The sequence below is a fragment of the Polypterus senegalus genome, chromosome 17 (genome assembly GCF_016835505.1).
Source record: "Polypterus senegalus isolate Bchr_013 chromosome 17, ASM1683550v1, whole genome shotgun sequence".
Classification (NCBI taxonomy): domain Eukaryota; kingdom Metazoa; phylum Chordata; class Cladistia; order Polypteriformes; family Polypteridae; genus Polypterus; species Polypterus senegalus.
Window position 1 is genome coordinate 3,753,752 of NC_053170.1, and position 10,653 is coordinate 3,764,404.

At 39.7% G+C, this 10,653-nt stretch overlaps 1 protein-coding gene across 1 annotated transcript; it reads left to right on the forward strand.

Moving 5' to 3' along the window:
• The first annotated feature begins 4,525 nt into the window (after positions 1-4,525).
• LOC120518002 (interferon a3-like) lies at positions 4,526-9,505 on the forward strand. Its single transcript, XM_039740549.1, has 6 exons — positions 4,526-4,598; positions 5,687-5,835; positions 6,432-6,491; positions 6,674-6,808; positions 7,575-7,664; positions 9,395-9,505. Exons 1-6 carry the CDS (start codon positions 4,526-4,528, stop codon positions 9,503-9,505), a joined length of 618 nt encoding a protein of 205 aa, XP_039596483.1.
• The last annotated feature ends 1,148 nt before the right edge of the window (positions 9,506-10,653 follow it).

A 10,653-nucleotide genomic window follows, 5' to 3' on the forward strand; every position in this document is an offset into this window, starting at 1 on the left:
TGGCTCCAGCAGACCTCCGTGACCCTGTAGTTAGGATATAGCGGGTTGGTCAATGGATGGAGGTGTAAAGTTATGCTACTATATGGTGTCTTATGTTATGTCATGTTATATTATGCCGTTTTATGTTGTGTTGTGTCACAGTGTCGTTCATATTGTATTATGTTACCTTATGCTACCCTATGTTGTATTATGTTATGTCATGTAATCTTATGCTAACTTATGTTCTGATGTGCTATATTACCTTAAGTTATGTTATGTTGTGTTATAGTGCTGTATAGTATTGTATTACCTTATGTCATTTCATGTCATGTAATGTTACCCAATTGTGTTATATTATGCCACCTTATTTTGTGATGTGAGGGGACTGGTCAGGTGGTCTCATGGTCTGGAATCCCTACAGATTTTATTTTTTCTCCAGCCGTCTGGAGTTTTTTTGTTTTTTCTCCCCCCTGGCCATTGAACCTTACTCTTATTCGATGTTAATTAATGTTGATTTATTTTGTTTTATAATTGTGTCTTTCATTTTTCTATTCTTTAATATGTAAAGCACTTTGAGCTACTGTGTGTATGAAAATGTGCTATAGAAATAAATGTTGTTGTTGATGTGTTATATTGCCTTAAGTTATGTTATGTTACAGTGTTGTATTATATTCTTTTACCTTATGTCATGTCACGTTACCCAGCGGTGTCATATATCATATCATGAGATGTTATGTCATATTATGCTGTTTTATGTTGTGTCGCAGTGTCGTATTATATTATGTTACTTCATGCTACCCTATGTTGTCTTATGTTATGCTAACTTATGTTTTGATGTGTTATATTACCTTATGTCATGTCATGTTACACTGTTGTATTATATTCCATTACCTTATGTCATGTCATATATCATGTCATGAGATGTTATGTCATATTATATTATGCAACTGTATGTTGTGTTGTGTTATGGTGTTGCATTATGTTACTTTATGTAATGCTGTGTATTGTTGCCTTGTGCTTTGGGGTTTTATTGTGTTATGTTAGCTCTGTTCATTTTATCTGTTATATGTTGCTACTTTATGTCGTGCTGTGATTTCTTATGTTACTGTATGCTGTCTAAAGTTACAGTTCGGCCCATAAATATTTGGACAGAGTCGAATTTTTGAGACGGTGACTTTAAAATGAGCTCATCAAGAACACAGGGACACAGTTGGAAACTTGTGATGGGGAAAATTCACACAAATGTTAGGACTTTTTTTCTTCACACAGAGAACCAGAGACACATGGAATAAGTGACCAAAGAGTGTGATGGACAGCAGAACTTCAGGGACTTTAAAAACTCGACTTGAAGTTATTTTTGAAGAATTAAGTGGATATGACTGGTGAGATTTTCTGGGCTGAATGGCCTGTTCTCGTCTTGATTTTTCGAATGTCCGAATCCTCCAACATCAAAAGAAATTCAAGGTCCAAGTCAACATCAGTGTTAAGATGGCATGCACAAATCATGATAATATTAAGGATGAAGCCCATATTGAGCATGGGTCTCAAAAGGCCCACATATTACATTGATTTGCTGTGGCATTAAGGCAGTCAAAGTGGCAAAGAAAACTTTGAAATCTTTTACGTCTCCACAATGGAGCACTCACACTGCATGGGCTGCAAAGCCTGCATGCCCACCCAGTACACCAGACCTGGCCCTGGTGTGACTCTGCCCTACTCCCCTGTCTGACGGGCTACCTCCACGGGACATGCCATGTCGGTAGTGCCACCTTGATCGCATCAGCTACACCATTACTGTAAAGATTTTTAGATAACACAAAAACAAAACCCCCAAATGTCATTGCAGATGACAAGCTAATAATACCAACACTTACCCAGCCTCTATTAAACACTCCTTACATGCTGAGTTCCTCTCTAATCATCCTCACTCCGGACTTCACTGCATCTTCTTTCTTTCTTCCTGGATGTCTAGATCACCATGTCTACCTTTAAGGGAGCGAATGGTCCTGGACTTTGTTGGTGTGTGCTCCATGGCCTCAACTGGTAAAATCACAAGAAAGAAAACAGGAGGTAATCACTAAAATGTGGATGATGACCTTCAGGCCTCATGGCTAAATTGGCAAGTTCAAGTTGGACAGGCACACACACACACACACACACACAGACAAAGATACAGAGAACACTGCAGGGCCAATTGGTCCAGCGCCCAGCCAGCAAACAAGGTGGCAGCTGACAAGAACACAAATTATGCACAATTAAGATTAGTAATTACATTGAGTATCTGATAGAGAACTAGAAGGCCAAGCTGACGGATGTTCTAAACCTTTTAATAAAAAGTTAACTGACTTCAGTAAGTTGGTCATTTTGCACAACATCTTGTGGAGCCCCACTGACCCTTATAATGCAAAGAACACCACTGACAGTTAGTAGCATACTATTTTCTAAGCCTGCTTGATCTTAAATCAGGGTCACCACAGCAAACATCGGACGCAAGGCAGGAACAACACCACCTGGACAGGGCGTCAGTCCATCTCAGGGTGCACACACAGACACCACACACACACACCAGACCAGGCCACTTTAGTGTTACCAATCCACCTAATCTGCATGCCTCTGGACTACTGAGGGAGGAAATGCACACAGACACAGGGAGAAGACACAAACTCCATGCAGGGAGGACCCCGGACACAAACTCTCCCCTCCTTACTGCAACAACTCTTACAAAATTAGCGAACTAGTGAATGGACATACTAACTCAGCGCACTAAGTGAAACCAACACATATACATACATAAATAAAATAAAGCAACACCAAACTATGTAAGAATATTTCCAAAGGCAACAAACAAACATATTCCGGTAAGCTCAGGGATGTCATTGGTTTCAGAGGAGAGTTGCATCGGCGGATTAAAGAGCATCACTCATCGTTCAAAGGACTGTGGTTCATTACTACGGAAGCACCAAAAACAAATTTCAGCCTGCACCCCTGAGTGGGCTCTCCTATAGTGTACACACAAACATGAGGAAGATCAAAAGAGAATCTGCATCAGCTTGCATCTATGAAAAAAAAAAATCAAAAGGGAAGCCAAAGACACAAATTCATATTTTTTTTATATTTTGGGATTCTAAGCATACAACTAAATTCACCTTAACAGAAGGATATGTGTCTGTGTGTCTTTCTGTGTACCTCTCTTATTCCTACAGAGGGTGCATCACAAACATTAACACTGCTTTTACAAATCCTATACCAAATAACAAATAACAGAGACATATTCATTGCATGTGTTCATTCCAACAGATGGTACATCACAAACATTATCATTGCTTTTATGAATCACATACCAAATAGCATATAATAGAGACATATGCATTATATTTGTGATTACAACAGATGGCAAATCACAAAAAGTAACACTGCTTTCACAAATCCCATACAAAAAGGCACATAAAAGGAACATATGCATTGTATTTGTCATTCCAACAAATGGTGCATTACAAATATTAACACTGCTTTTACAAATGCCATACGAAATGGCACATAACACAGACATAAGCATTGTATTTTTCATTTCAACAGATGGTGCATCACAAACATCAGCACTGCATTTATGAATCATATACCAAATGGCATTAAAAAGAGACATATGCATTGCATTTGACATTTAAACTGATAGCGCATCACAAAAATGAACATTACGGCGCATCCGTCTCATACAATATGGCATATAACAAAGGCGTGTTGCTCCGCAAACATTAACGCTTAGGTCTATGTTGATTACTTAGATTTAAACTCATCTTAGACGGCAAGCAGGGCTTGGTAATTTTTATAAATTACTTAGCGCGTGTATTATTGTTCGATGACTCCTAATAAAGTATCTATCTATCTATAAGTTAGCGTATTGTGTCAGCCCTGCCTGGCGTTTGCTTTGCATTTCCTCAGGACGATCGAGCCCACTTTTCCCTTGCAGAAGTCCCCAGGCTCTCTGAAGGCTGCCAGGCTGTGAAATCCCCTCCTAATTAGAAAGTGAAAGCCGCGCTGAGATCCCCACAGCAGCTTTTAAGAGTCGAGCGAAAGTGCAAGGCAGTGACGTCACAGAAAACAACGCGTCGAACTTTCAGTTAGTCTGGAGGTCTGACTTTTATGAACAATGTGCACTTCCATGTCATTAATCTCAGAGCAAATACAAATCTCAGCAATAACGCGACAATCGCCCGCATTCGGATGTCCTATCTCCGTGCGACGGGTATCCTCGCTAAGTCTGTTCTTCTTCAGCTCTTCTTTCTCCCCTCATTTCTTATTTATGTCACACCGAGCGACAAAACGTTCAAAACAAAGTGAAATGGCAAATAGATGAAAAAGGGAAAACACCGAGCAAAATGGAAAGGGGCTAAAATTCCCTAAAATTCGTCCGTGAGCTGCCATTCAAAAATTTCGGGATGAACTCGAAAGCGCTCAGCAGAAATCCCACACCCGGAAATGAGCTGATTTCGGTTTTCAAACACCATCGACCCACCAGCTAAATAAAAGCGGCGCAGAGCCGCGGAGAATGGAGACACAGACAGCGGCTTGGGAGCGGACGGACGGCGAAGACAAGTGGCGAACACCTATCGGATTGCAAGGTAAAAAGTTCGGCTTTGCATACCCTCCCGTGTTAGTTAAAACAAATGATCGTGGCGGTGACAGCGTAAAATAAAACGAGTGGATGGGCTCTGCAGAATTTCTGTAAGTTTGTTACTGTGCAATTATTTCTAACACCTTGAATGCATGCCATTTTTCTCTTCTATGCAGAATTATGTGTTTAATTGGCAAAAGTCAAAGAATCAGACTTTTTTACCTATATATCAATCTGTTGTACTTCGTCTTTCCATTGTGCATCATCAGAATTAATGAATGCGCTGCATTTTCTAACCTAGAAATGGCTGACAATTTTCATTCAAACCGTACCGCACGTTTAGTCTATTATTTTGTTCCAACGATCAAACATTTTAATTATCATATAATAGTAGACTGATATGAAAAGCATGAGAGGAAAACACTTTATTATAGACACATGCAAAGGAAATACACTTCACAAAAGACAAATGAATAAACAGATGTGAACGGCACTACATAACAGATGTGAAAGACACTATATAATAGATGTGAAAGGAACTATATAATAGATAGATAGATGTGAAAGGCACTATATAATAGATGTGAAAGGCACTATATAATAGATAGATGTGAAAGGCACTATATAAATAGATAGATAGATGTGAAAGGAACTATAATAGATATGAAAGGCACTATATAATAAATAGATAGATGTGAAAGGCACTATATAATAGATAGATGTGAAAGGCACTATATAATAGATGTGAAAGACACTATATAATAGATGTGAAAGGAACTATATAATAGATAGATAGATGTGAAAGGCACTATATAATAGATGTGAAAGGCACTATATAATAGATAGATGTGAAAGGCACTATATAAATAGATAGATAGATGTGAAAGGAACTATAATAGATATGAAAGGCACTATATAATAGATAGATAGATGTGAAAGGCACTATATAATAATTAGGTGCTCCTGCCCATAAAATAAGACTCTTGCTGAAGAAGATCTTTCTCTTTTTTATTGTATAAATCTCCACTTCTGATTGTTGCCCAAGCCAACCCTCTAAATGTTCTTTTTCTCCTCTCACTTCTTTTTCTTCTACAGAACTCACAAGCACCATGCATATTTCCAAGTTCCTACTGGCATTGTGTGCCACGCTACTGTGCCTCACAAGCAGCAGTTCGGCGTGCCGCTGGATTCAGCAGAGATACCTGACAGTCAGCCGTGACAGCCTGGACTGGCTCAGCTCTATGGTGCGTATGGCTTTTACTGAGGTGTAGGGGTCCTGTTAGCCATGACATTGAACCCGGACTGCAGCTAGCTGTCCACGTCCACAGAGGATGCTTCTAAAAATGTGCCATTTTTGATAAAGTTCAATTAAGAAATCAGTCGGGCACAGGCTTTCCTTGAACAATGACAATGGAAATTCCCTAAATTACATTGAATGCCGGTAATAAGAATCACTAAAAAAAGTTACTTTAATTGTCTCTTATTTATATTATGGGCTTCCTTAAAGAGTTTATTTCAAGTTTTTGTTTCTACATTTTACCCATACATTTCACAAATAAAAATTATTTTACCAAGTAACACGCATTTAAGAGGAGGTTCCAACAAATTCTACATCAGAGATTTGTGTTCCTGGTGGAAAGCGTGTGTTGGAAACATGGGGGTCACTTTATGGTCACTTCCAATGGGCTGTGACTTAATTCCATGTTGCCAAGAAATCCAAGAGATGCCGACATAATCAGCATCTGGTGGCCGTCGTGGTTATTCTCTGCTTTTGACTGAGCGAGCAGCAAGAGACCAGAGAGGCATGACAACTCATCTTCCATATTTTTTTTTTTTCCAGGGAAAGCTGCAAGTCCATAAACAGCGGATTCCAGATGACATCTACAAGACACAACTGCAGGTAGGTGACCAGCCTCTGAATAATAATGAATGAGTCGATGCATGTTTTGGAGGGGGGTAGCTTGTTATGGAAGACACTATATAAAAAAATATACTGATACTGATCATTTGGTCATGCAGACAACTAGGAATGTCGTTCATCTTCTTAACTGGTTGCTCATTTTCCTTTCTGATACTTTGCAGGTGGAGGGCAGAATTGAGCTCATGTCTTTGGTGATCCACCACATCATCATTCTCTTCCAAAATGCTTCGGAAGCTCAGGCCACAAAACACTTTCTGAGTGACCTCCATCGGCAGGAGAAGGAGCTGAGCCAGTGTGTAAGTAATCATGTGTGGCTGACGTCAGGGGGGCTTCAAACTCCATTGACTAAGCTGGCCCAGTGGTGGATTTTAGTGCAGTCTGCTTACATGCATCACGGTTGTGCTTTCTCATATTTTGCTGCACAAACACAACAGTGTCATATCTCGAGGATTTATTAAAGGCAGTTTCTCTTGCAAATAAATCGCAATTGAGAAATGTGTGGCTGGGCCAATGGTGAGCACATGTGGAAAATGTCAAAAAGTGAGATTAAATGACATTCAAAAGTAAAAGTGGCTAACATGTCAAATTCAAATTTAATTTAATTAATTTTAGTACAGAACTCCTCGTGAGGCCGGCCAAGAGCACTGAGAAAATTGGCAACAACAGTAGCAGCAAGGACAACATTAATAAGACAAACCGAGGGTAGAAGAGACAAGGTTGAGGGAAAAGATGAGTAGACGAAAGGAGGAGAGAATCGGGTTTGGGTTCAGACATTTAAAGTCACCAGAGCAGAGAGTGACTTGTGGAGATGTCACCCCAATGAACGGGACAGGGCATAACATGACAATGTCATCATGATACACCAACTCAGGTCACAGAGAAGAACAGTAGGCCGACATTTACCAGGGATTGCAGAGAAGTCCGCGGTGGGATTTCAATGAGAAACATCCTGCTTTGAAGTGTGTGATGCTCTCCTTCCATCCATGAAGAGCACAGATTGTCTATGCAACTGCTGAATGACTGCTCTTCTTCTTCTTCTTCTTTTTTGACGCAAAAAAACAGGTAACAGGAAAAACGGACTTGTTACCAACAGGCCTCCGAACAAAAGTGACCCTGCACTTTAAAAAGCTGCAAAGTCTGCTAAAGAGAAAGGTGAGTGGAAGATATCTATACATCAAGATCATTATTCATATATTTCAACATATTTATTTGATAAAGTGCCTTAAATCTATCGATCTCTTCTTTATATAGTGACTTTCCTGTCGATCGGTCTTTCACTAAAATAGAAAAGGAACTGTTTAAAATATAGCACCTCTAATATCTATCTATCTATCTATCTATGATAGAGTGTCTTTTCATCTATCTATCTATGATATAGCGCCTTTCTATCTATCTATCTGTCTGTCATAGTGTGCCTTAAATAAATAAATATATATATATATATATATATATATATATATATATATATATATATATATATATATATATATATATATATATATATATATATATATATATATATATATATATATATATATAATTTATTTATTTAAGGGTGAGTTAAAATTATGTTAACATTAATGGTACTGCTATGTACATACAATGTGTCTTTCCTATGTATCAGTTCATTTATTTCTTTCTTATATAGTGCCTTTCCTATCTGTCTATGTATCTATCCATCTTTTATGTAGTGCCTTTAATATATATTTTCTACTATACAGTTCCTTCCCTATCTATTTTATAGTCCTTTTCATTGCTATCTATCTCTAATATAGCGCCTTTCCTCCATCCATCTGTCCATGTAGCTGCTATATAGTGTCTTTGGTTTTGATCTTTCACATAGCATCTCTTAAATCTATTTATCAATAATTTATGTTTTGCACGGCTATTTTGCCATTTTTCTTGGTATGCTACAGCTCCTTTCTAGCCTGTCCATCAATAGTTCTTTAAAAAGAAGGACATCCATCCATTTCTTAAACCTACTTATCCTGAGCAGGGTTGAGGAGAAGGTGAAGACTAACGCAGCAGCCACAGGGCACAAGGCAGGAACGGTCCTTAAACAGGGCATAAGCCCATCCTGGGGTGAACACACACACACATTCACACGCGTCAGGACACCATTTAGCATCACCAGTTCACTTAACTTGAAAGTCTTTGGACTGTGGGGTAAAACTGGAGCACCCGGAGGACATGGGGAGAACATGCAAACTCCTCACAAGGAGCACCTCTGCTTCTTCGTAGGTCCACTAAAAGAAATGAATATATGAATTTAAACTTACCAGAATGATGGGCCATTACAAGTCCAAATATTTTGCCCAAAATTCTCCCTCTAACATCCATTAGGTTGTACTGCTCCATCACAAGACTTCTGCTGGTCTCACCTGATATACTCAGCTGCTCTTCAGTCTCTGCTGTGCTCTCTCAGCATCCCGATTGATTTTTAGCCATCTTTATGTATTGCTAGAGCAGACCACGTGTACTGTCTCTGCTAAATTAGTGTGTCGGGCGTTGAGTTCATCCATCCCTTCATTATCTAAGTCCACGTTTTTGTCTTGCATCTCATGGGCAGATAGAGCCAACCCTTGGCAAGAACAAGGCCAGGATGGGCGTGTGATGTTGCTGGGATGGCCTCCCTCCACCTATGAACCTGAATTTGACGAGGTGTTTTTTTCTTGTGAATGAATGGACATTGATTAAGTAACATCACACTCTGAATAGCACCTCAATGGCTAACTAGGTCTAACCACTCTCGAGACACCACTGCCATCTTACAATCTCCAGCCCTGCTCTTCAGTAGCCTGACTTGTGACCTGATTTTAACCAAGTGAGGGACGGCTGGCATAGGAATGCTCGGCTAAATTCTTATAACGTTTCTCTTTCAGAATCACTCATCCAGACACCGGGGTTGGAAGTTTGTGAGGACCCAAGTGTACAGTCACCTGCAGCGGCTGGATCTCTACGGAGCTCAAATCAAAAAAGAACTGGACTCCTAAAACTTTTAACCGATTGTGTTTTTTGGGACATTACCATTAATATATTTATTTTTTATAAAAATAAGTGGTCCATTTATATTGGCGCATGCTTAGTGCCCTCTAAGCTGGCATAGCTTCATTTGTTCTGCTGTATTGAAACTTGAAAGTCAACGTTGTGTAATGTAAAATGAATGTATATATTCAATGTCTATTTTTTATTTATGCTTCATATATTTTATGTGTATTTATTTATTTATTTTATTTATTTATTTATTTATCTATCTGTGGTTTAGGTTACATGTAGGTTTTCTATGTTTTATACTACCTGGACTTACAGGATTTCAGAGCCGCTTTTTACACAGGTGCCATTTGTGCGACTCTTTAAGAAAACTGTTTTGTAATAAATGTTTACACTATAAATAAAAATGTGTCTTGTCGTATTAAACCTCTCCAAGTCACGACTGGCTCACTGCTGAGGTTTACTTGTCCTAAAGACCTAAGGGGGACATCAAAGCCTCATTGGGTTTAATATGGTGAAGTGCAACCCAAAAATGGACAATTGCAAGAGTGTTTTGGTGCCACGTGATCCGAGGGTGGCCATTCGACCCGAACTGTAAGAGACACGCGACAAGGAGCTGAAAAGATGCGAATCGTTAAGAGGCTGGTGACGTGCTAAATAGTGTGGTGAAGGGTGTCTGGGGTCCGTGGTGAGGTCAGAAGACCAGAGCAGTTGCAGGATGTTTTACTGAATAGTGTGGCTCAGACATTGTGAGTGGTGGTGTGTGTGTGTGTGACAGGAGTGCCGTGCGATGTCAGAGTGCTTAATGGGGGAACTGGCTGGCTGGCTGTTTGTTCACGAACGCAAGCACAATCAGCACAGCTGTCCCTCATTGATGCTCCGTGGGTCGTTACATAAAGCAGCTACAGCTCACAAGAATAAAATACTTGGTCTGAGTAGAGAACAAATGGAAGTAAACAACAAGAAAAATAAAGGAAGAGAAAACCAAAGAGAAAGGCACAGCAGGATTAGACAGTTGGGCCAACGCAACTGGGCAAAAGTAAAGTAGTTGGGGACGCCCCATGGAGGAGCATGAGCAGCATCATCCCAGGGGAAGACAGGTCCTGCTGAGCAGCGTTGAGTAGGGACGATCATGGGCTCCAGGGGTCCT